General features: G+C 46.4%; 1 protein-coding gene across 1 annotated transcript in view; it reads right to left on the bottom strand.

The window, feature by feature from the left end:
* Positions 1–258: 258 nt before the first annotated feature.
* LOC138254117 (endonuclease domain-containing 1 protein-like) overlaps positions 259–27,527 on the bottom strand; it is a 127,271-nt gene continuing 100,002 nt past the window's right edge. Inside the window, exon 3 of the mRNA XM_069205811.1 lies at positions 259–4,936. Within this exon, the coding sequence (XP_069061912.1) occupies positions 4,340–4,936 (597 nt within the window). The 3' untranslated portion in view covers positions 259–4,339. The remainder of the gene's footprint in view (positions 4,937–27,527) is intronic.

Genomic DNA, 27,527 nt, shown 5'->3' with positions numbered 1-27,527 from the left:
TGGTACTAAGACTGCTTGTTTAGGGCGGCAGCACCACCCGGTGTGGGAGACTGAGTCATCCCCACACCACTTTGGAAGCTCTCAGCCTAACTTGTGACTAGCCGGCAGTGCCTCACCCACTCTAGAAAGGAATGTGTGATTTGTGGCAATCTAACCTGACACTGTGACTCCTCAGAGAAGTCGTGCAAACAGATCATGCCCCTTTCACTCAGTTACTTAGTGACTCACACATGCCAAGGAAGGACACGAGATACAAACTGGATTTCAATGCATTTATTGAAGCAATTGCATCCTAGTATATAAAGCAGCAGCTGTGATAATAAGGCAGATGAAACTTAATACAATCATCTGTATTACAAACAAGGTAAAGCAGATAAACAACCCCATCATTTTGTATGATTCTAGAAAGTCTAGAGATCCCTGCTGAAGCCCTATGTCTAGATCTGAGAGCATAGTGGTTGTAACCCTTTTGCCTTCCCTGACCCCATACTTGAATAGACTAGCAGTGGTCTGTTTGTTGTCAGGATGGCATCCTCCTGGGAAGCTAAAGAGTGAGCACCAGGATCAGCAAAGCGGTCTGTGGAAAGGTGTGCATCCCCGGACGGCCATGACTGGAATGCCCTCTGCCCTCCTTAGGCCTATGTGTTGTTTATATAATAACACAAACATGGTTCTAAGAACATCCAACACACTGATTTGTCTACAAAATAGGGACTGGCTCCTGGAGTGGAAATACAGGTTAGCATATCAGGTACCATACATGATAGCTTTGAAAAGGGCACAAGTGGCCCTGCATGGCTTAACAAATCAAATTTTGTATTTCATAAAATGTGGAAATGCCTGATAAAATGTGGAAATGGCAAATAAGATGTGTAACATGAAAGAGGGACCGGATTATAATATAAAAACAACTAGCTAAAAGCAAGCTTTGCTAAAACATATTAACACAAATAAATTGTCTCTAAGTGTAAAAGGCACAGTCAATGGGCCGAATGCTAAAATAAGGGTGTCCAACCTAGGCGCTAAAGAGATCCCACAACAGTTCGGGAGCTTAAACCCGGTGTCATCTATTGGATGACAAGCCATTGATTGTCTCTATTGAGGTCAATCATATGCTGGCGCAACACACTTTTAAAGATTGCCTCACTGTTGTCCCCTTTTAGATGAAAAATAGTTGTCTCAAACTGAACTCCCAAAAAACTGAGATTCTGATCTCTGGTTCTTCAAGTCCATCTGGTCTCAATCATGGTGGCTACCTGAACTTGGTATAGTTACTACTGCTGCCTCTGTGGCTAGGAGTCTGTTATCAAATTTGATAATTAAGTATATTTTAGACCTTAAATATCAGCTGTTGCAGCCCCTGTTTTGCTCTTCGACGTTCTTTGAAAAAAATCTTGGACATTCTTCCTCTTGACACCCACAAAACTATTGTAGGCTCTCTAATTACCCGCTCTGTATCTTGGTCTTCCTCAATATGCTGCACACATCTCCATCTAGTGTAAAGGGTGGCAGCCAGACACATTCTCAAGGTTCCTCAGTACCAGTCAGTTTCCCACAATCTCAAGGAGCTACACTTGTTCCCTGTGCATAAAAGGATACATTTTAATGCACTTGTGATCAACCATACAGCATTTCAGAAGCAAGGCCCTAGGTATCAGCTAGATTTGCTACAACCATGCTGTCCTTCTGTCACATTGGCAACCTTGAATGCTAACCTTCTTGAGACACTAAACTTCCTCTCTATGAAGATGGGGGTGCATCTATTCTCATCGCTGAAAACTGTGATACACATTTACTGTTGATCGCAACCTGATCCCATTGTAAACTTGCTTTTGAGAAAAGCTCATGAGATCCCTTTCGCAGCCACCTAAACATCCTCAGTTTTTTCTCCCTCTGTCTTTTCAGCGCTAGGATGTGCTTTTCGGGCAGCTGTTCTCACTTTACAAAATTTGATTCATTCATTCATCAGTACCATATAGCTGGCACTTGCCGCTAAACCAGCAGGAGTGTCATGCACACAGCAACAAACACCCCAGGACCGTTGGACCATTATGCTAAAACCAGGGTAAATGTATCACACCCTCATGTGCATAACACTGCATCATCATTGTGCCAGGATTGTGTTGCACATATACTTTGTCCCCCTGAGCAAAGGACAACTGACCAGGCACATGGAAAGTCCTGCACAACCTTCCGTACACAAAACACACTACAAACTAATGCCACTAACCTACCCAGACCAGTTCTAAACTAAAAGTTGAACAAACTCTCTAGTAACCTCACACGACCAAACACAAACACATGACTCAATCGTTTGGTTGTCACTTCCAGGCCCACATAGGGCACCACGGCAGACTCAATCATTTGGTTGGAACTCCCAGGCCCACACTAGGTCACCACAGCAGACACAGTCATTTGGTTGGAGCTCCCAGGCCCACAATAGGGCATCACAGCAGACACAATCATTTGGTTGGAACTCCCAGGCCCACGCTAGGTCACCACAGCAGACACAGTCATTTGGTGGGAGCTCCCAGGCCCACAATAGGGCTTCACAGCAGGCACAATCATTTGGTTGGAACTCCTAGACCCACACTAGGTCACCACAGCAGACACAGTCAATTGGTTGGCACCGCCAGGCCCACAGAGGGCACCACAGCAGACACTGTCATTTGGTTGGAGCTCCAAGGCCCACAATAGGGGACCACAGCAGACACAATCATTTGGTTGCACTCCCAGGCCCACACTAGGGCACCACAGCAGACACAATCATTTGGTTGGCACTCCCAGGCCCACACTGGGGCACCACAGTATACACAATCATTTGGTTGGCACTGCCAGGCCCACAGTAGGGCACCCAGGTTAAGAATTCCCAACAATTTGGTAAAGTGTGAGTGGATGGGGAAACATCAAGCACCAGGGATACAGGGAAAGGGTGTAAAACATAAGGATATTTAAGTGGTTGTGTGAATGTGTCAAATGCACCTACACGCTGCAGGTCAATTTCTTAAGGCACCTATTCTCTTCATGTGTTTTTCAGAGGTATGAAATATTTTTCAAAATATTCTTGCCTTGTCCGTGTTTATTGAAGCAGTGACAGGCATTTGTAATATGCAGCAAATTTATTTTATTTGAATTTTAGTTACAAGTGAATGACACTTTTATTTAGAGTGTTTAACCCAGGGTCAGTTTCATGAGAATAATGATCCCTCAAAACCCCCCATTCTCATCTAACCCCCTACACTCACTCCCACTCACAACATAACCAGTTACACAATGCTTCATTGCTTGGTAGCAAGGTCTGCTCTTACATATATGAGAGGAATCTATGTGTATTTGCATACACATAGATTCCTATAGGAGCTAATGGAACCTAACATGGCATTACAGCTGTCAGTCAGTAGCTATGCTACAGGATTATAACCCATGGCCGAGGGCAATAGTAGTCATTAAGGGCTATTCCACAAGCTAGAAGCCTACATCTCAGGCACGGGCCTATAAAAAGGGAAGGGACTTTAACGAGTGGTACCTCCTGAGGCATAAGGGCTATAATGCAGTTAGAGCATTCTAACCTAAACAAGGAAAAAGAAAGAAAACAAGCATTGGCAAGTTTGAGCACATCTGCAAAAGCCATTGTTGTCTTAAGCCATTACATTGTCTTCAATGGAGCTCCCAGCCTTCTTATGTTCTAATGGTTGTTATGTGCTCTCCGTAAAAGCTGTGGGGCATATTTATAAAACTGTCATGCAGCGAAGGGCAGCAAGTCTCTTTGCTGTGCTCCGTGAGTGGAAAAGGGCAGGCATGACGAATATAGCGCATTCCTGTCCTTTGCCCTGCACTGGCGTTCAATGGGCTGCCTAGCACCAATGCAGGCACCCTGGCACCTTGCCTGCATTGCATGAAGGATTGTGTTTGTGCAGGGAGGTGAAGCATTTTGGCACATTCCCATGTGTACCACCACTCTTGGTGAATCTAGGACTGCGTCAAAATCCACGGGTGGATGCGTGGGAACACCCATGCAACACCCACGAACGCCTCCTGGGGGGAGAGTAATGTATGCAGCGTTTTGTGCTGCTTCACGCTACTACACATTTATCAAACCACCAGGGCCACGGAAGGTGGCCTTGCGTGGCTTGATAAATCACATTTTGGATTTGCGTGTTGCAAGAGCAACGCAACTCCTCTTATAACTATGCTCCTAAATGTCTAATGCCCAGAATGGTATAGCCCTTTGCATGAGAGCTGTATATATCTATAGTGTTTCACCTATCTGGGATGGAATGTTCCAACCAAGAGGGAGAAGCTACACTGGGATGAAGGATGGAAGGGTACATCTAAGCCACTATAACTCTGAAGGGATGTGACTAGCATCCACTGGCCACAGGCTATTTTCATCTTCAGGCTCACAGTATTCGGGGCATTCCTCATGGAACAAATGGACACCTCGCTTTGTGTAATTTCCTATTTCTTCCTGCAATTCCTTTACAGTGATTGACTTTACTATCCCTGTCTTAGTATTGTTAGCAATCACGGCCCAGGACTTCACCCCCCTTGTTGTGGTAATACAGCAGGCTGCAGCCCACATCTTGCTGGGGACATTAACCCGCCCACTCGATATGGTCTTCTTCCCAGGGATGACGCCTACAATGGCGTAAGTCTTTTGGCACCCAGTAGTGTTTTTTTTCATCGTGGCATCTTCATATTGGGCCCATGGCCCCTGGTTGAGTGTACTGTCCTGTGGCACAATGTTGGTTAAGGTGCAGGTGGACTTGGAGGCGGGTCCAGCCACATGGTGTGAAGTTGGGTTGAGGTGTCCTCGGTCATAGTATACAGCTCCTGCGTAATCAGCATCAACAGCCTGGCTAGCGTTAAGCTTTTTTCTATCAATTTTCGCAAGGTGCTCCTCTTCCATTGCCCTGCTGTACGAGGTGTCCACAAGCTGTAAAACATGGAGTGGGACAAGTGGTCAGGAGTCTTCTCAGATTATTGTTATTTTACAATTTACCAACTCTACACTTTTCAGTTTTTGAAAAAGAGATTATATTTATCAGTAGCAGTGTGCTTACTGCGTAAAGCATTTGGCAGCTAAGCAGGGGAGCAGCAGGCACTTAATATTGAAATGCTTTTCTGCACCAATCGTTTAAAATCCAAATTTAGGCCAGATTTACAAATAAGTGGTGCAGAGCAGTGCAGCAAGTCACCTTCCTGCGCTGCGTCACTTGGAAAGGGCAGGAATGCGCAGTATTTAAGAAATATGGCCCATTTGTGTCCTTTCCTCATGCGTTGGCACACAATGGGCTGCCAAGGGCCAACGCAGGCACCTTAGCATCAGGGTTCAATTGTGCCTGCTTTGCCTGCAGGATTGTTTTGGCAGAGAAAGGAGCACCTTCCTGCACATAAATAATCCTGTGAGGCTTTCTTCTCTTTCTAAGCATGCTGCTAAATGCAGCACCCATAGGAACAAAAAGAAGGAGAAATGAAGATATTTCTCTGCGTTGCGCTTCTCCGGAGGTGACGTAGGATTTTGGTGCATCCGCAGGTTTACCACGGTTGGTAAATCTGGGGATGCGTCAAAATCCATGAGTGTTGCTGTTTCAATCTTGTTTCTTGGACACATTACCTGATAGACTTTGAGGGTAACACCGCCCCCCGACCCTCAAACTCCCTGGGTATGCTACTAATGTGCGGATTTCCTAGGGGACAGTGAGCCCACAGCTCTTGCTGAGAGCCACCAGTGTGGACACCAGATTCTAATTCTGATTACACCCTGCTGTGAAGCAGCAACAATGGCCAACAAAAGTTGTGACCCTCTGTTGGTTCATCATAAAGGACCCCAGGCTCCTTGAGAGGCGGTCAGTGCAGCTGCAGTGCTGGCCCTTTCATCTGATGGAGGGCAGAGGTCACAGCTTCGAGAAGGGGTGGCGTGGGGTGGCATAGAGGGAGGTAGAGGATTGGCGCTTGAGGCCAGTTTAATTCGTTTTTTACATTTGGTACAGAGAAGAGAGTCCATGTTATGTATGGCGCCCCCATTATTCATAGCAGATTAAACCAGGGGCAGATTTTGAGGACCATTCATAACATTAAATGATATGTGGGTACAAATGATGGGCTTATTATGCATTGGTATTTTTTTTTACTGTCTTTGTTATGAGATTCTTCCCTCAGTGGTTGGAATGTTTTATTAGCAATAGAGCCCTTCTGCCCAAGGCTACACTTGTTGTTAAAGGCCCTTAGGTGCCTGAGTACCATCATGGGCAACTCAAGGTCAGGGGCGTAGCTTCAGAATGGGTGTTTGGGGTGTTACGCCCCCCTAAAGAATGTATTCTGTAGTAAATAGTTGGGTACAGGTGCTTTCAGTCGGTATGGTGAGGTGTCTGCTGGATTTCACCTGGGATTATTACATACACACAGACAAAAACACGTACACACACTCGCTCTCTTGGCTCTGTTTTAAAGGTCTTAAAAATTTTGCTTTGCTTGAAAAATATTGTGTTTTAATTAGTCCTAACAATATAAGTGCCCGTCATCCCTGCTTCTCATATAATGTATTTTCACAAGATATGCCAGCACTAACTTTGGGAAATCTGAAGTTCACACCCCGAACCTTACTGACCAAGCTACGTCCCTGTTCAGGCTTCCCTCACGTTGTCTCTTTGATGCCACACAGAACACCTCGGCGAAAAGCATCCCCCATATCCACTGTTACTCATCTATTATTCTTCATATACTGACTTCCAGGGGCTATACCAGTTGTTAAAAGCCCCGAGGAGGTGTGACAAGGGCCTTCAGCAACTTGTGTAGCCTAGGGCAGAAGGGCTTTAATGCTATTAGAACATTCCAGCTACTGAGGGAAAGAATCTTTTAACATAAACAGGATGAAACAGAAGGACAGACATTGGAATGGTGCATCGGAAGATCTATACCAGTCGTTACTGGCCCTAAAATGCTTTCTAGTCTTTAAAGGAGGTTTCAACGTGCCAATGGTCTACATTCTTTTAATGTTAGCATGAGTGCTGGTGGCTTACAGCTTCTAAGTTATAAAAGCAATTCTGGGGACACATCTCGGCTCCAGAAGATGCTCGGAACACCTGCTTTTTAGGGGCGAGTGCAAAGCGCTCCGTCCCCTGTTAAAATCTCTTTTTGGGCTTCTAACCGCGCCCATGTTACATCAGTCCCTCACATTGGTTTGTGGGCTTGCCTTCTAAAATCCGCTTGCTTTCATTAGTGAAAGGCATGCATACGTCATGCCTTTTCTGGTGCTTAGCCCTCCTCGAGTGCACCGACCAACTACTGGAAACATACGAGGCTCCATGTTTTCCGTATGGTTTCTGGACTACGTTTTCTCTTTATTTTGCTGCGCGATCGCACTGTGTTTTACACAGCATATATATATATATTTTTTTTCATTTAATGTCAGGTTAGGCGTTTACAATGCTAATAGCTCTAACTCACTGAAATGCGAGACTTGTTGCATTGCAAATGCTTGTTTATTCATGTAATTGAAATAGGCCTCTGTAGGAAGTTATCAACTTTTTCATGGCGTACCCCCAGATTTTTCTCCCATCTGTGTTTGCTGACTGTAGAACTCTGTGCAGTTTACCCATGTTAACTAGTAGTAAAGTCCCTGTGCTCCCCTTTTTGACATGGTAACATTTGCTTATACCCAATTGATCTACTTACCTTGCCTGAAAGGTCCTATTACATGATACAAAATGTACCCGGCCTGGAAGTTAAATATGGCTAAGGGAGTGCAGCACCTATTGTGCGATCCGCTACTGTGATGGAGAAAACATGGTCTCATCCTACAATTGTAGCCTGATCATCGCAGTGTAAAAACCGCAGTTCGACCTATCAAAATGATTCCTTTTAAAAGGTAAAAACCTCAGTTTTAAATATTATTAAGTCACCCCTATGTAGGCCTTGTAGCCGCAAGGCAGGGTTCATGGTATGTCAAAGTAGGATATGTAGGAGTTTAATATTAACATGCTGTTTTGTTGACTTTTGTTCAATAATACCTAAAAACTATTTTCCCTGTGGCAGACTAAGCTGTGTTTCTAGAGAACCAGAGTGCACATTAAAATTCTTATACTGTAACTCACAAATGGGACCAATTAGAAGCTAGAAAAATTACTGAACAGCTACGTTAAGAAAACTTCAATCCAATGGTGAAATCAGCTTAGTAAGTATTGAGGAAAAGTAACGTAAGAAAGTTCTCTTTTCCCTGTCTGAGGTTCTGGATGCTAATTTGCATTGGCTCTCTAGTTTCTCCTACCCAGCAATTAGCACTGATATTGTGTGAATAGGCGTGAAAAGCCTCCTAGGAGCACGCAGGCTGAGCTGAATGGGCAGAGATGACTCGATTGAACTCTGCCGAATATGCAGGGAGGGGGCTGTGAGCATTCGTTTTGACACCACGGAGTCAAAGCCAGCTTAAGTATCCAATGCTGCTTACCAGGTGTGCTGGGTCCACGTACAACACTTGGGATGCATTTCAAAGGTGACAATTTTTGTGGATCCATGGCCCGGTCGCTGAAGGACTCCACTTTTGTCCTATCAGACTTATGTCCCTAGGTTTACATGTAACCTCTGTGGCATACTTGAATGGGGAGGGAACAGGATACCAAGACAATTCTTGTGGAACTACGGCCGGTTGCTGAAGGACTCCGCTTTTGTCCTATTAGACGTATGTCCCTGGGTTTACATATAACCTTTGGGGAACACTTGAATGGGGAGAGAACAGGATACCAAGACACTTCTAGTGAATCCACTGCCTGGTTACTGCAGGGCTCTGCTTTTGTCCTGCCAGATGCCTGTCTCTAAGTTTACTGATGTTACAGTTGCCCCCTCAACCTGAGTTTTAGTGTCAGATGTTGGAGGGCACTAGGATTACCATGGTACACTCTATACACCCACCCACCCCTTAAAGCCCAAATTTACTGTTGTCAAAGTCTTTCACCTTCTTGAAAATGCCCAGAATAGGTAGGTTGGCCCTGGGACTTTCACTTCAGTGGTTAGGGCCTATCTAGGAGTCACAGCCACCCACTGGCTAGCGTCAGGCACCTCCAGGCGCTCACTTCAGAATACTTCCTGGACCTGCGGAAGATCAGAAGAGGACTGGACCTGCAGTCTGTGACCTGAGAAGAGCCCTTAAGGACTGGCTCAGCTACCTCCTGTACCCAGGGCAAGGAAGTGGACTTCAAGGGCCATAAGGCTTCCTGTTCAAGCCAAGCGACACAACAAGAAGTCTTTTCTGCAAAGTACCTGGGTGACCAGTGGCAACTGGACCTGGACAGGAACCTGCTGTTGGTCTTCTGCCTGACTATGGTCCTGATTTCTAATTAAGCGGTTGGGCCATTCTCCACCAGGGTGACTGAGTAATATACTAAAAAACAACAGATAATGGACAGAATGCAGAACAAATCAAACACTCACCCCCAATCACAGATCTGGGTTTAACCCATCAGTTTTTTTGCTTGCCATGCCATTCAAGTTTGGACCCAGCCATATGCAAATCAGTCTTGACCCTGTTCCCTAGGAGAACAGTCCAGCCCGAACTGCCAGACCAGGTCCTCCCTGGACCAGAAACAATCATCCTGAGACCGGTTTCAGGGTATCACCCTTCATCAGCCAGGCTAGCTTGAATCTGGTGGCATAGCAAACACGGAACCCACATCTGGGCATACCCTTCCCACTTAGGGTGACAAATACAAAAACAACAGATGATGGACAGAATGCAGAACAAATAAAACATTAACCCCCAGTCACAGATCTGGGTTTAATCCATCAGAAGTTTGCTTGCCAAGCCTTGTTTGGACCCAGCCATATGCAAATCAGTCTTGACCCTGTTCCCCAGGAGAACAGTCCAGCCTGAAATGCCAGACCAGGTCCTCCCTAGACCAGAAACAAGCATCCTGGAACCAATTTCAGGATATCACATTTCATCAGCCAGGCTAGCTTGAATCTGGTGGCATAGCAAGCACGGGACCCACAACTGGACATTCCATTCCTACGTGGGGCGACAAAAGCAAAAACAACAGATGATGGACGGAATGCTGAAAAAATCAAACATTCACCTCCAGTCACATATTTGGGTTTAATCCATCAGTTTTTTTTGCTTGCCATTCCATTCCAGTTTGGACCCAGCCATATGTGAATCAGTCTTGACCCTGTTTCCCATGGGAACAGTCCAGCCCGAACTGCCAGGCTGGGTCCTCCCTGGACCAGAAACATGCATCCTGAGACAGGTTTCAGGGTATCACCCTTCATCAGTGTAGGAGGCTGGACTGGCTTGTAGTGAGTACCAAGGGGTACTTGCACCTTGCACCAGGCCCAGTTATCCCTTATTAGTGTATAGGGTGTCTAGCAGCATAGGCTGATAGATAATGGTAGCTTAGCAGAGCAGCTTAGGCTGAACTAGGAGACGAGTGAAGCTCCTACAGTACCACAAGTGTCACTTGCACAATATCATAAGAAAACACAATACACAGTTATACTAAAAATAAAGGTACTTTATTTTTATGACAATATGCCAAAGTATCTCAGAGTGTACCCTCAGTATGAGGATAGCAAATATACACAAGTTATATGTACACAATACCAAAAATATGCAGTATAGTCTTAGAAAACAGTTCAAACAATGTATAGTTACAATAGGATGCAATGGGGACACATAGGGATAGGGGCAACACAAACCATATACTCCAAAAGTGGAATGCGAACCACGAATGGACCCCAAACCTATGTTACCTTGTAGAGGGTCGCTGGGACTATTAGAAAATAGTGAGGGTTAGAAAAATAGCCCACCCCAAGACCCTGAAAAATGAGTGCAAAGTGCACTAAAGTTCCCCAAAGGACAAAGAAGTTGTGATAGGGGAATGATGCAGGAAAGACACAAACCAGCAATGCAACAACGATGGATTTCCAATCTAGGGTACCTGTGGAACAAGGGGACCAAGTCCAAAAGTCACAAGCAAGTCGGAGATGGGCAGATGCCCAGGAAATGCCAGCTGTGGGTGCAAAGAAGCTTCTACTGGACAGAAGAAGCTGAGGTTTCTGCAGGAACACAAAGGGCTAGAGACTTTCACTTTGAAGGACAGATCCCTCTCGCCGTGGAGAGACGTGCAGAAGTGTTTTCCTGCCGAAAGACTGCCAACAAGCCTTGCTAGCTGCAAATTGTGCAGTAAACATTTTTGGATGATGCTATGGCCCAGGAGGGACCAGGATGTTGCAAATTGCGTCAGGAGAGAGAGGGGATATCGAGCAAGACAAGGAGCCCTATCAGCAGCAGGTAGCACCCAGAGAAGTGCCAGAAACAGGCACTACAAGGATGCGTGAAACGGTGCTCACCCGAAGTTACACAAAGGAGTCCCACGTCGCCGGTGACCAACTTAGAAAGTCGTGCAATGCACGTTAGAGTGCAGTGGACCCAGGTTTGGCTGTGCACAAAGGATTTCCGCCAGAAGTGCACAGGGGCCGGAGTAGCTGCAAAAGTTGCGGATCCCAGCAATGCAGTCTGGCGTGGGGAGGCAAGGACTTACCTCCACCAAACTTGGACTGAAGAGTCACTGGACTGTGGGAGTCACTTGGACAGAGTTGCTGGATTCAAGGGACCTCGCTCGTCGTGCTAAGAGGAGACCCAAGGGACCGGTAATGCAGTTCTTTGGTGCCTGCGGTTGCAGGGGGAAGATTCCGTCGACCCACAGGAGATTTCTTCGGAGCTTCTAGTGCAGAGAGGAGGCAGACTACCCCCACAGCATGCACCACCAGGAAAACAGTTGAGAAGGCGGCAGGTCAGCTTTACAGAGTTGCAGTAGTCGTCTTAGCTACTTTGTTGCAGTTTTGCAGGCTTCCAGCGCGGTCAGCAGTCGATTCCTTGGCAGAAGGTGAAGAGAGAGATGCAGAAGAACTCTGATGAGCTCTTGCATTCGCTATCTAAAGTTTCCCCAGAGACAGAGACCCTAAATAGCCAGAAAAGAGGGTTTGGCTACCTAGGAGAGAGGATAGGCTAGCAACACCTGAAGGAGCCTATCAGAAGGAGTCTCTGACATCACCTGGTGGCACTGGCCACTCAGAGCAGTCCAGTGTGCCAGCAGCACCTCTGTTTCCAAGATGGCAGAGGTCTGGAGCACACTGGAGGAGCTCTGGACACCTCCCAGGGGAGGTGCAGGTCAGGAGAGTGGTCACTCCCCTTTCCTTTGTCCAGTTTCGCGCCACAGCAGGGCTAAGGGGTCCCCTGAACCGGTGTAGACTGGCTTATGCAGAATTGGGCACATCTGTGCCCATGAAAGCATTTCCAGAGGCTGGGGGAGGCTACTCCTCCCCTGCCTTCACACCATTTTCCAAAGGGAGAGGGTGTAACACCCTCTCTCAGAGGAAGTCCTTTGTTCTGCCATCCTGGGACAAACCTGGCTTGACCCCAGGAGGGCAGAAACCTGTCTGAGGGGTTGGCAGCAGCAGCAGCTGCAGTGAAATCCCAGGAAAGGCAGTTTGGCAGTACCAGGGTCTGTGCTACAGACCACTGGGATAATGGGATTGTGCCAACTATGCCAGGATGGCATAGAGGGGGCAATTTCATGATCATAGACATGTTACATGGCCATATTCAGAGTTACCATTGTGAAGCTATATATAGGTAGTGACCTATATGTAGTGAACGCGTGTAATGGTGTCCCCGCACTCACAAAGTCCGGGGAATTGGCCCTGGACAATGTGGGGGCACCTTGGCTAGTGCCAGGGTGCCCTCACACTAAGTAACTTTGCATCTAACCTTTACCAGGTAAAGGTTAGACATATAGGTGACTTATAAGTTACTTAAGTACAGTGTAAAATGGCTGTGAAATAACGTGGACGTTATTTCACTCAGTCTGCAGTGGCAGGCCTGTGTAAGAATTGTCAGAGCTCCCTATGGGTGGCAAAAGAAATGCTGCAGCCCATAGGGATCTCCTGGAACCCCAATACCCTGGGTACCTCAGTACCATATACTAGGGAATTATAAGGGTGTTCCAGTAAGCCAATGTAAATTGGTAAAATTGGTCACTAGCCTGTTAGTGACAATTTGAAAGAAATGAAAGAGCATAACCACTGAGGTTCTGATTAGCAGAGCCTCAGTGAGACAGTTAGTCACTACACAGGTAACACATTCAGGCACACTTATGAGCACTGGGGCCCTGGATACCAGGGTCCCAGTGACACATACAACTAAAACAACATATATACAGTGAAAAATGGGGGTAACATGCCAGGCAAGATGGTACTTTCCTACACAACCCCCCCCCCCCCAAACGAAGGACAATAAGACTAGCCATGCCCTGATGAGTCTTCATTGTCTAAGTGGAAATATCTGGAGAGTCCATCTGCATTGGAGTGGCTACTCCCAGGTCTATGTTCCACTGTATAGTCCATTCCCTGTAGGGATATGGACCACCTCAACAATTTAGGGTTTTCACCTTTCATTTGTTTTAGCCAAAGTAGATATTTGTGGTCTGTCTGAACAATGAAGTGAGTGCCAAACAGGTATGGCCTCAACTTCTTCAGTGCCCAGACCACAGCAAAGGCCTCCCTCTCTATGGCAGACCAACGCTTTTCTCTAGGGGTCTACCTCCTACTAATAAAAGCAACAGGTTGATCTTGGCCCTCAGAATTAAGTTGTGATAGGACTGCCCCTACTCCTAATTCAGATGCATCAGTTTGGACATAGAATTTTTTAGAGTAACAATGGCTTTTCAGGACAGGTGCAGAGCACATGGCCTGCTTCAGCTCCTCAAAAGCTTTCTGACAGTTTGCTGTCCATAATACCTTTTTAGGCATTTTCGTGGAAGTGAGGTCATTAAGAGGGGCTGCAATGGAGCCATAGTTCTTAATGAACCTCCTGTAATACCCAGTGAGGCCTAGGAAGGCTCTCACCTGAGTCTGAGTAGTAGGGGGAACCCAATCAACAATTGTTTGGATTCTCCCCTGTAGTGGTGCAATCTGTCCCCCACCAACAAGGTGTCCCAGATAAACCACCTTACCCTGCCCTATCTGGCACTTTGAAGCCTTGATAGTGAGGCCTGCCTTTTGCAGGGCCTCCAAAACTTTCCATAGGTGGACCAGGTGATCATCCCAGCTGGAGCTAAAGACAGCTATATCGTCCAAATATGCTGCACTGAAAGCTTCCAGCCCTTGCAGGACTGTGTTCACCAACCTTTGAAAAGTGGCAGGTGCATTTTTCAATCCAAAAGGCAATACTCTGAACTGGTAATGGCCTCCAATGGTTGAAAATGCAGTTTTAGGTTTAGCATCTTCTGATAATTTGATCTGCCAATGCCCTGCAGTCAAATCAAAAGTGCTTAGATACTTGGCAGATGCCAGTGTATCTATGAGCTCATCTGCCCTGGGTATAGGTGAGCATCTGTTTTGGTTACCTGGTTGAGACCTCTGTAGTCTACACAAAACCGCATTTCCTTCTTTCCATCTTTGGAATGGGGTTTTGGTACAAGTACCACAGGAGAAGCCCATGGACTTTCAGAGTGCTCAACCACTCCCAGTTCTAGCATTTTCTGCACCTCTTGCTTTATGCAATCCCTGACATGGTCAGGCTGCCTATAGATCTTACTTTTGATAGGCAAGCTGTCTCCAGTATCTATAGTGTGCTCACACCAAGAAGTGGTACCTGTCACAGTAGAGAAGAGTTTAGAAAACTGACCCAGGAGATTTATGCAATGGTCTTTCTGCTCAGCAGTAAGACAATCAGCCAAAACTACACCTTCCACTAGAGCATCTTGTTCTGTGGAAGAGAAGAGATCAGGTAGAGGATCACTGTCTTCTTCCTGTCCCTCATCAGTTGCCATGAGCAGGGTGAGATCAGCCCTGTCATAGTAGGGTTTCAGGCGATTGACATGGAGCACCCTAAGTGACTTCACCCTTTTTCTCAACAATTGTGTGGGGTCCACTCCATTTATCTTGGAGTGCTCTTGGGGCCACAGGCTCCAAGACCCACACTTTCTGCCCTGGTTGGTACTGAACCAAAACAGCCTTCTGATCATGCCATTGCTTCTGGAGCTCTTGGCTGGCCTGAAGGTTTTTATTGGCCTTTTTCATATACTCAGCCATCCTTGATCTGAGGCCAAGTACATAATCCACAATATCTTGCTTAGGAGCTTTTAAAGGTTGTTCCCAACCCTCCTTGACAAGTGTTAGTGGACCTCTAACAGGGTGTCCAAAAAGAAGTTCAAAGGGGCTAAAGCCCACTCCTTTCTGGGGTACCTCCCTGTAGGCAAAAAGGAGGCATGGTAACAAGTTATCCCATCTCCTGCGGAGTTTTTCAGGGAGACCCATAATCGTGCCTTTGAGAGTTTTATTAAATCTCTCCACCAGTCCATTTGTTTGTGGATGATAGGGTGTGGTGAATTTGTAGGTTACACCACACTCCTTCCACATGGCATTTAAGTATGCAGACATGAAATTGCTTCCCCTGTCTGATACTACTTCCTTTGGAAAACCCACCCTGGAAAATATTCCCAGGAGGGCCTTTGCCACTGCAGGAGCTGTAGTGGTCCTTAAAGGAATTGCCTCAGGATATCTTGTGGCATGGTCCACTACCACCAAGATAAACCTATTGCCTGAAGCAGTAGGAGGGTCAAGGGGGCCAACTATGTCAACCCCTACCCTTTCAAAGGGAACCCCAACCACAGGCAGTGGAATAAGGGGTGCCTTTGGGGTGCCACCTGTCTTGCCACTGGCTTGACAGGTTTCACAGGACTTACAAAACTCTTTTGTGTCCTCAGACATCCTAGGCCAATGAAACAAGGGAACAAGTCTGTCCCAAGTTTTCATTTGTCCCAGATGTCCTGCTAGGGGAATGTCGTGAGCAAGAGTTAGGAGGAACTTTCTGTACTCCTGAGGGATCACTAATCTCCTGGCAGCTCCAGGTTTAGGATCCCTTGCCTCAGTATACAAGAGATTGTCCTCCCAGTAAACTCTGTGAGAGTCACTGACATGACCCATTATTCTGTTTGACAGCTTACTGTCTCAGACCCTCTAATGTGGGACAGGTTTGCTGTGCCACACTCAGCTCCTCCCTGGCAGGCCCAACTTCACCCAAAAGATCAGCAGTGTCTGATTCAAGCTCCTCTGGTGTAGGTTCTGCACAGGGAGGGAATTCTTCTTCCTCAGAAGTAGAATCCACTGTAGAGGGAGGGATAGTAGGAAGTGGTTTAGTTCTACTAGCCCTAGCTTTAGGGAGCACTTGGTCCATTGTTCCAGGATCCAAGCTTCCCTGTCCTTTTTGCTTTTTGGCCTGAGCCCTGGTTAAAGCAAAAATATGCCCTGGGATGCCCAGCATTGCTGCATGGGCCTCCAACTCCACATCTGACCAAGCTGATGTCTCCAAATCATTTCCTAGTAGACAGTCTACAGGTAAATCTGTGGCTACCACAACTTTCTTTGGACCAGTAACCCCCCCCCCAGTTGAGATTTGCAACAGCCATGGGGTGGCTAAGTGTGTTGTTGTGAGCATCGGTTACTTGGTACTCGTGACCAAGTAGGTGTTGTTCAGGGTGGACCAGTTTCTCTATGACCATAGTCACACTGGCACCAGTGTCCCTGTAGGCCTGAACCTCAACACCATTTATTAGGGGTAGCTGCTTGTACTTATCCATATTAAGGGGACAAGCAACTAAGGTGGCTAAATCAATAGCCCCCTCAGAGACTAACACAGCCTCTGTGGTCTCCCTAACAAGACCAACCCCAACTAAGTTACCAATAGTGAGCCCAGCTACTCCCTTGGATTGGCTATTAGTAGGTTTGCTCCCACCACCACTGCTATTAGTAGGGAAACTAGGTGTAGCAGTAGGGGTTGTAGTGGTAGGAGCCTTGGTGCTTTTCTTTGGACAACTGGGATCTGTTGTCCAATGGCCTTTTATTTTACATAAATAGCACCATGGTTTCTTTTCCTTGTTTTGATTTGAAGAGGATTTGGGCCCACCACCCCCACCAGAGTGTTTTTGTGGGCCTGATGAAGACTCATATTTAGATTTATCCCCACCCTTGTCAGAAGACTTGCCATCCTTCTTCTTGCCATCTTTGTCACCCCGTATGAACTTTTCTGTTCACCCTTGTTCTGACCCATTTGTCTGCCTTCTTTCCCAATTCTTGGGGAGAGGTCAGATCAGACTCCACCAAGTACTGGTGCAACAAATCAGACACACAATTATTAAGAATATGCTCTCTCAGGATCAAGTTATACAGGCTGTCATAATCAGTAACATTACTGCCATGTAACCACTCCTCCAAGGCCTTCACTGAATGGTCAATGAAATCAACCCAGTCTTGTGAAGACTCCTTTTTGGTCTCTCCGAACTTTATCCTGTATTGTTCAGTGGTTAAGCCATAACCATCCAGGAGTGCATTCTTAAGAACTTTGTAATCATTGGCTTCATTTTCTTTCACAGTAAGGAGCCTATCCCTACCTTTTCCACTAAATGATAGCCATAGGATAGCAGCCCACTGCCTTTGAGGGACATCCTGTACAACACAGGCCCTCTCAAGTGCAGCAAACCACTTGTTAATATCATCCCCCTCCTTATAAGGGGGAACTATCTTATGCAGATTCCTGGAATCATGCTCTTTTATAGGATGACTATGGGGAATACTGCTGCTGCCACCATGGGTATCTAAACCCAACTTCTGTCTTTCCTTCTCTAGTTCTAAAGACTGTCTATCCAAATCCAGCTGTTGCTTTTTAAGCTTCAGTCTGGTTTGTTCCACCCTCAACTTATTGAGTTCCCTTTCTAACAATCTGTCATCAGGGTTGGTGGGAGGGACATTTCTAGACACAGAGGAATGATGGGAATGAACAGAAGGAGACCTGTCCCTTACAGAGGCCACCCTAGCAGCTTGGCTAACAGAAACATCACTTCTACTGTGGTGAGAATAAATGCTCTTGCTATGATGTGAGACAAAACTATTTGTATGGTGTGGCTCTTCATCATTACCAACTATGCTAGACTGTCTAGTAATGGGCAGGCTAGGAATTTTCTTTCCTGAATCTTTTCCTGGGGGTGTCCCTGGATCAGATTGGGAATCATTTGCTACTTTTTCAACAGATGTGGTCCCTTTGGCCTTATCTTGTTCTCTAAGCATATTAAGCAATAATTCCAAGGAAGGATTCTTCCCTACACTCAAACCTCTCTCTATGCAGAGACTCCTTGCTCCTTTCCAGCTAAGGTGATCATATGCAATTTTGGACAGATCAACATTTTGGCCTGTGCCAGACATTTTTAGAGAGAGTTAAAGTCTTAGAAAAAGAGAAAAAAGTTTTCAGAACTGTTTAGAAAGACAGAAAAAAACTTTTTAAACTTTTAAGAACTTTTTGAAAGTTTAGAAGTACTTTTCAGCACTTTAGAAAAGAGTGAAAAGAGGAAATGCAAAACTTTTTAGCTATGTGTTGTAGGAGGCTGGACTGGCTTGTAGTGAGTACCAAGGGGTACTTGCACCTTGCACCAGGCCCAGTTATCCCTTATTAGTGTATAGGGTGTCTAGCAGCTTAGGCTGATAGATAATGGTAGCTTAGCAGAGCAGCTTAGGCTGAACTAGGAGACGTGTGAAGCTACTACAGTACCACTTAGTGTCATATGCACAATATCATAAGAAAACACAATACACAGTTATACTAAAAATAAAGGTACTTTATTTTTATGACAATATGCCAAAGTATCTTAGAGTGTACCCTCAGTGAGAGGATAGGAAATATACACAAGATATATATACACAATAGCAAAAATATGCAGTATAGTCTTAGAAAACAGTGCAAACAATGTATAGTTACAATAGGATGCAATGGGGAAACATAGGGATAGGGGCAACACAAACCATATACTCCAAAAGTGGAATGCGAACCACGAATGGACCCCAAACCTATGTGACCTTGTAGAGGGTCGCTGGGACTATTAGAAAATAGTGAGAGTTAGAAAAATAACCCTCCCCAAGACCCTGAAAAGTGAGTGCAAAGTGCACTAAAGTTCCCCTAAGGACAAAGAAGTCGTGTTAGAGGAATAATGCAGGAAAGACACAAACCAGCAATGCAACAACTGTGGATTTCCAATCTAGGGTACCTGTGGAACAAGGGGACCAAGTCCAAAAGTCACAAGCAAGTCGGAGATGGGCAGATGCCCAGGAAATGCCAGCTGCGGGTGCAAAGAAGCTTCTACTGGACAGAAGAAGCTGAGGTTTCTGCAGGAACGAAAAGGGCTAAAGACTTCCCCTTTGGTGGACGTATCCCTCTCGCCTTGGAGAGTCGTGCAGAAGTGTTTTCCTGCCGAAAGGATGCCAACAAGCCTTGCTAGGCGCAAATCGTGCGTTTCACGTTTTTGGATGCTGCTGGGGCCCAGGAGGGACCAGGAGGTCGCAAATTGGACCGGAAGAGAGAGGGGACGTCGAACAAGACAGAGTCCTCACTGAAGCAGGTAGCAACCGGAGAAGTGCCAGAAACAGGCACTACGAGGATGTGTGAAACGGTGCTCGCCGAAGTTGCACAACGGAGTCCCACGTCGCCGGAGACCAACTTAGAAAGTCGTGCAATGCAGGTTAGAGTGCCGTGGACCCAGGCTTGGCTGTGCACAAAGGATTTCTGCCGGAAGTGCACAGGGGCCGGAGTAGCTGCACAGTCACGGTTCCCAGCAATGCAGCCCAGCGAGGTGAGGCAAGGACTTACCTCCACCAAACTTGGACTGAAGAGTCACTGGACTGTGGGTGTCACTTGGACAGAGTCGCTGGATTCGAGGGACCTCGCTCGTTGTGCTGAGAGGAGACCCAAGGGACCGGTAATGCAGCTTTTTGGTGCCTGCGGTTGCAAGGGGAAGATTCCGTCGACCCACGGGAGATTTCTTCGGAGCTTCTGGTGCAGAGAGGAGGCAAACTACCCCCACAGCATGCACAAGCAGGAAAACAGTCGAGAAGGCGGCAGGATCAGCGTTACAGAGTTGCAGTAGTCGTCTTTGCTACTATGTTGCAGGTTTGCAGGCTTCCAGCGCGGTCAGCGGTCGATTCCTTATCAGAAGGTGAAGAGAGAGATGCAGAGGAACTCGGCTGAGCTCATGCATTCGTTATCTAAAGTTTCCCCAGAGACAGAGACCCTAAATAGCCAGAAAAGAGGGTTTGGCTACCTAGGAGAGAGGATAGGCTACTAACACCTGAAGGAGCCTATCAGCAGGAGTCTCTGACGTCACCTGGTGGCACTGGCCACTCAGAGCAGTCCAGTGTGCCAGCAGCACCTCTGTTTCCAAGATGGCAGAGGTCTGGAGCACACTGGAGGAGCTCTGGACACCTCCCAGGGGAGGTGCAGGTCAGGGGAGTGGTCACTCCCCTTTCCTTTGTCCAGTTTCGCGCCAGAGCAGGGGCTAAGGGGTCCCTGAACCGGTGTAGACTGGCTTATGCAGAATTGGGCACATCTGTGCCCAAGAAAGCATTTCCAGAGGCTGGGGGAGGCTACTCCTCCCCTGCCTTCACACCATTTTCCAAAGGGAGAGGGTGTCACACCCTCTCTCAGAGGAAGTTCTTTGTTCTGCCATCCTGGGCCAGGCCTGGCTGGACCCCAGGAGGGCAGATGCCTGTCTGAGGGGTTGGCAGCAGCAGCAGCTGCAGTGAAACCCCAGGAAGGGCAGTTTGGCAGTACCAGGGTCTGTGCTACAGACCACTGGGATCATGGGATTGTGCCAACTATGCCAGGATGGCATAGAGGAGGCAATTCCATGATCATAGACATGTTACATGGCCATATTCGGAGTTACCATTGTGAAGCTACATATAGGTAGTGACCTATATGTAGTGCACGCGTGTAATGGTGTCCCCGCACTCACAAAGTTCAGGGAATTGGCTCTGAACAATGTGGGGGCACCTTGGCTAGTGCCAGGGTGCCCTCACACTAAGTAACTTTGCACCTAACCTTTACCAGGTAAAGGTTAGACATATAGGTGACTTATAAGTTACTTAAGTGCAGTGTAAAATGGCTGTGAAATAACGTGGACGTTATTTCACTCAGGCTGCAGTGGCAGGCCTGTGTAAGAATTGTCAGAGCTCCCTATGGGTGGCAAAAGAAATGCTGCAGCCCATAGGGATCTCCTGGAACCCCAATACCCTGGGTACCTCAGTACCATATACTAGGGAATTATAAGGGTGTTCCAGTAAGCCAATGTAAATTGGTAAAAATGGTCACTAGCCTGTTAGTGACAATTTGGAAAGAAATGAGAGAGCATAACCACTGAGGTTCTGATTAGCAGAGCCTCAGTGAGACAGTTAGTCACTACACAGGTAACACATTCAGGCACACTTATGAGCACTGGGGCCCTGGGTTACCAGGGTCCCAGTGACACATACAACTAAAACAACATATATACAGTGAAAAATGGGGGTAACATGCCAGGCAAGATGGTACTTTCCTACACAACCCCCCCCCCAAACGAAGGACAATAAGACTAGCCATGAACTGATGAGTCTTCATTGTCTAAGTGGAAATATCTGGAGAGTCCATCTGCATTGGAGTGGGTACTCCCAGGTCTATGTTCCACTGTATAGTCCATTCCCTGTAGGGATATGGACCACCTCAACAATTTAGGATTTTCACCTTTCATTTGTTTTAGCCAAAGTAGAGGTTTGTGGTCTGTCTGAACAATGAAGTGAGTGCCAAACAGGTATGGCCTCAACTTCTTCAGAGCCCAGACCACAGCAAAGGCCTCCCTCTCAATGGCAGACCAACGCTTTTCTCTAGGGGTCAACCTCCTACTAATAAAAGCAACAGGTTGATCCTGGCCCTCAGAATTAAGTTGTGATAGGACTGCCCCTACTCCTAATTCAGATGCATCAGTTTGGACATAGAATTTTTTAGAGTAACAAGGGCTTTTCAGGACAGGTGCAGAGCACATGGCCTGCTTCAGCTCCTCAAAAGCTTTCTGACAGTTTGCTGTCCATAATACCTTTTTAGGCATTTTCTTGGATGTGAGGTCATTAAGAGGGGCTGCAATGGAGCCATAGTTCTTAGTGAACCTCCTGTAATACCCAGTGAGGCCTAGGAAGGCTCTCACCTGAGTCTGAGTGGTAGAGGGAACCCAATCAATAATAGTTTGGATTTTCCCCTGAAGTGGTGCAATCTGTTCCCCACCAACAAGGTGTCCCAGATAATCCACCTTACCCTGCCCTATCTGCCACTTTGAAGCCTTGATAGTGAGGCCTGCCTTTTGCAGGGCCTCCAAAACTTTCCATAGGTGGACCAGGTGATCATCCCAGCTGGAGCTAAAGACAGCTATATCATCCAAATATGCTGCACTGAAAGCTTCCAGCCCTTGCAGGACTGTGTTCACCAACCTCTGAAAAGTGGCAGGTGCATTTTTCAAACCAAAAGGCATTACAGTAAACTGGTAATGTCCTCCAATGGTAGAAAATGCAGTCTTAGGTTTAGCATCTTCTGACAATTTGATCTGCCAATACCCTGCAGTCAAATCAAAAGTGCTTAGATACTTGGCAGATGCCAGTGTATCTATAAGCTCATCTGCCCTGGGTATAGGGTGAGCATCAGTTTTGGTTACCAAGTTGAGACCTCTATAATCTACACAAAATCGCATTTCCTTCTTTCCATCTTTAGAATTGGGTTTTGGTACCAGTACCACAGGAGAAGCCCATGGACTGTCAGAGTGCTCAACCACTCCTAGTTCCAACATTTTCTGAACTTCTTGCTTTATGCAGTCCCTGACATGGTCAGGCTGCCTATAGATCTTACTTTTGACAGGTAAACTGTCTCCAGTATCTATAGTGTGCTCACACCAAGAAGTGGTGCCTGGCACAGTAGAGAAGAGTTCTGAAAATTGTCCTAGGAGATTTATGCAATTGTCTTTCTGCTCAGCAGTAAGACAATCTGCCAAAACTACACCTTCCACAAGAGCATCTTGTTCTGTGGAAGAAAAGAGATCAGGTAGAGGATCACTGTCTTCTTCCTGTCCCTCATCTGTTGCCATGAGCAGGGTGAGATCAGCCCTGTCATAGTAGGGTTTCAGGCGGTTGACATGGAGCACCCTAAGGGGACTCCTGGCAGTGCCTAAGTCAACCAAGTAGGTGACTTCACCCTTCTTTTCAACAATTGTGTGGGGTCCACTCCATTTATCTTGGAGTGCTCTTGGGGCCACAGGCTCCAAGACCCACACTTTCTGCCCTGGTTGGTACTGAACCAAAACAGCCTTCTGATCATGCCATTGCTTCTGGAGCTCTTGGCTGGCCTGAAGGTTTTTACTGGCCTTTTTCATGTACTCAGCCATCCTTGATCTGAGGCCAAGTACATAATCAACAATATCCTGCTTAGGAGCTTTTAAAGGTTGTTCCCAACCCTCCTTTACAAGTGTGAGTGGACCCCTAACAGGGTGTCCAAAAAGAAGTTCAAAGGGGCTGAAGCCCACTCCTTTCTGGGGTACCTCCCTGTAGGCAAAAAGGAGGCATGGTAGAAGGATATCCCATCTCCTGCGGAGTTTTTCAGGGAGACCCATAATCATGCCTTTGAGAGTTTTATTAAATCTCTCCACCAGTCCATTTGTTTGTGGATGATAGGGTGTTGTGAACTTGTACCTTACACCACACTCCTTCCACGTGGCCTTTAAGTATGCAGACATGAAATTGCTTCCTCTGTCTGATACTACTTCCTTTGGGAAGCCCACCCTGGAAAATATTCCCAGGAGGGCCTTTGCCACTGCAGGTGCTGTAGTGGTCCTTAAAGGAATTGCTTCAGGATATCTTGTGGCATGGTCCACTACCACTAAGATAAACCTATTGCCTGAAGCAGTAGGAGGGTCAAGGGGGCCAACTATGTCAACCCCTACCCTTTCAAAGGGAACCCCAACCACAGGCAGTGGGATAAGGGGTGCCTTTGGAGTGCCACCTGTCTTGCCACTGGCTTGACAGGTTTCACAGGACTTACGAAATTCCTTTGTGTCCTCTGACATCCTAGGCCAATGAAACAGGGGAACAAGCCTGTCCCAAGTTTTCATTTGTCCTAGATGCCCAGCTAAGGGAATGTCATGTGCCAGTGTTAGGAGGAACTTTCTGTACTCCTGAGGAATCACTAATCTCCTGGCAGCTCCAGGTTTAGGATCCCTATGCTCAGTGTACAAGAGGTTGTCCTCCCAGTAAACTCTGTGAGAGTCACTGACATCCCCATTAGCCTGTTTGACAGCTTGCTGTCTGAGACCCTCTAATGTGGGACAGGTTTGCTGTGCCACACTCAGCTCCTCTCTGGCAGGCCCCCCTTCACCCAAAAGCTCAGCAGTGTCTGCTTCCAGCTCCTCTGGTGTAGGTTCTGCACAGGGAGGGAATTCTTCTTCCTCAGAATTAGAATCCACTGTAGAGGGAGGGATAGTAGGAAGTGGTTTGCTTCTACTAGCCCTAGCTTTAGGGAGCACTTGGTCCATTGTTCCAGGATCCAAGCTTCCCTGTCCTTTTTGCTTTTTGGCCTGAGCCCTTGTCAAAGCAAAAATATGCCCTGGGATGCCCAGCATTGCTGCATGGGCCTCCAACTCCACATCTGACCAAGCTGATGTCTCCAAATCATTCCCTAATAGACAGTCTACAGGTAAATCTGAAGCTACCACAACTTTCTTTGGACCAGTTACCCCCCCCCAGTTGAGATTTACAACAGCCATGGGGTGGCTTTGTGTTATGTTGTGAGCATCGGTTACTTGGTACTGGTGTCCAAGTATGTGTTGTTCAGGGTGCACCAGTTTCTCAATCACCATTGTGACACTGGCACCTGTGTCCCTGTAGGCCTGGACCTCAACACCATTTATTAGGGTTAGTTGCTTGTACTTCTCCAAGTTATGGGGGCAAGCAACCAAAGTGGCTAAATCAATAGCCCCTTCAGAGACTAAAGTAGCCTCTGTGGTCTCCCTAATTAGACCAACCCCAACTAAATTACCAAAAGTGAGCCCAGCTACTCCCTTGGATTGGCTATTAGTAGGTTTGCTCCCACCACCACTGCTATTAGTAGGGACACTAGGTGTAGCAGTAGGGGTTGTAGTGGTAGGAGCAGTGGTGCCTTTCTTTGGACAACTGGGATCTGTTGTCCAATGGCCTTTTATTTTACATAAATAGCACCATGGTTTCTTTTCCTTGTTCTGATTAAAGGAGGATTTGGACCCACCACCCCCACCAGAGTGTTTTTGTGGGCCTGATGAAGACTCATTTTTAGATTTGTCCCCACCCTTGTCAGAAGACTTACCATCCTTCTTTTTGTTGCCATCTTTGTCACCCCCTGTATGAACTTTTCTGTTCACTCTTGTTCTGACCCATTTGTCTGCCTTCTTTCCCAATTCTTGGGGAGAGGTCAGATCAGAGTCCACCAAGTACTGGTGCAACAAATCAGACACACAATTATTAAGAATATGCTCTCTCAGGATCAAGTTATACAGGCTGTCATAATCAGTAACTTTACTGCCATGTAACCACCCCTCCAGGGCCTTCACTGCCTGGTCAATGAAATCAACCCAGTCTTGTGAAGACTCCTTTTTGGTCTCTCTGAACTTTATCCTGTACTGTTCAGTGGTTAAGCCATAACCATCCAGGAGTGCATTCTTAAGAACTTGGAAATTATTAGCATCATTTTCTTTCACAGTAAGGAGCCTATCCCTACCTTTTCCACTAAATGATAGCCATAGGATAGCAGCCCACTGCCTTTGAGGGACATCCTGTACAACACAGGCCCTCTCAAGTGCAGCAAACCACTTGTTAATGTCATCCCCCTCCTTATAAGGGGGAACTATCTTGTGCAGATTCCTGGAATCATGCTCTTTTGCAGGATGACTATGGGGAATACTGCTGCTGCCACCATGGTTATCTAAACCCAACTTCTGTCTTTCCTTCTCTAATTCAAAAGACTGTCTATCCAAATCCAGCTGTTGCTTTTTTAGCTTCAGTCTGGTTTGTTCCACCCTCAACTTATTGAGTTCCCTCTCTAACATTCTGTCATCAGGGTTGGTGGGAGGGACATTTCTAGAAACAGAGCTATGATGGGAATGAACAGAAGGAGACCTGTCCCTTACAGAAGGCACCCTAACAGCTTGGTTTACAGAAACATTACTACCAGTATGGTGAGAATATATGCTTTTGCTATGATGTGAGACAACACTATTTCTCTGGTGTGGCTCATCATCATTACCATCTATGCTAGACTGTCTAGTAATGGGCAGGCTAGGAAGTTTCTTTCCTGAATCTTTTCCTGGGGGAGTCCCTGAATCAGATTGGGAACTATTAGGTACTTTTTCAACAGATGGGGCACCTATGGCCTTATCCTGTTCTCTATGCATGTTAAGTAACAGTTCCAAGGCAGGATTCTTCCCTACACTCAAACCTCTCTCTATACAGAGACTCCTTGCTCTTTTCCAGCTAAGGTTGTCATATGCAAGTTTGGACAGATCAACACTTTGGCCTGTGCCAGACATTTCTTAGAGAGAGTTAAAGTGATAGAAAGAGAGAAAAAAAGTTTTCAGAACTTTTTGGAAAGACAGAAAAAATACTTTTTAAACTTTTAAGAACTTTTTGAAAGTTTAGGAGTACTTTTCAGCACTTAGAAAAGAGTGAAAAGAGTAAATGCAAAACTTTTTGGCTATGTGTATATACACTGACCTTGTTTTGTATATTTTTCTCTTATGAAAAGTACAATTACAAGAGTGGTAAGTAGTCTCAAGCACGTATCCCACCACTGCACAACCAATGTAGGAGGCTGGACTGGCTTGTAGTGAGTACCAAGGGGTACTTGCACCTTGCACCAGGCCCAGTTATCCCTTATTAGTGTATAGGGTGTCTAGCAGCTTAGGCTGATAGATAATGGTAGCTTAGCAGAGCAGCTTAGGCTGAACTAGGAGACGTGTGAAGCTACTACAGTACCACTTAGTGTCATATGCACAATATCATAAGAAAACACAATACACAGTTATACTAAAAATAAAGGTACTTTATTTTTATGACAATATGCCAAAGTATCTTAGAGTGTACCCTCAGTGAGAGGATAGGAAATATACACAAGATATATATACACAATAGCAAAAATATGCAGTATAGTCTTAGAAAACAGTGCAAACAATGTATAGTTACAATAGGATGCAATGGGGAAACATAGGGATAGGGGCAACACAAACCATATACTCCAAAAGTGGAATGCGAACCACGAATGGACCCCAAACCTATGTGACCTTGTAGAGGGTCGCTGGGACTATTAGAAAATAGTGAGAGTTAGAAAAATAACCCTCCCCAAGACCCTGAAAAGTGAGTGAAAAGTGCACTAAAGTTCCCGTAAGGACAAAGAAGTCGTGTTAGAGGAATAATGCAGGAAAGACACAAACCAGCAATGCAACAACTGTGGATTTCCAATCTAGGGTACCTGTGGAACAAGGGGACCAAGTCCAAAAGTCACAAGCAAGTCGGAGATGGGCAGATGCCCAGGAAATGCCAGCTGCGGGTGCAAAGAAGCTTCTACTGGACAGAAGAAGCTGAGGTTTCTGCAGGAACGAAAAGGGCTAGAGACT

This window comes from Pleurodeles waltl, chromosome 1_1 (genome assembly GCF_031143425.1).
Source record: "Pleurodeles waltl isolate 20211129_DDA chromosome 1_1, aPleWal1.hap1.20221129, whole genome shotgun sequence".
NCBI classification, from domain to species: domain Eukaryota; kingdom Metazoa; phylum Chordata; class Amphibia; order Caudata; family Salamandridae; genus Pleurodeles; species Pleurodeles waltl.
This window is presented reverse-complemented; position numbering and strand designations above follow the sequence as displayed.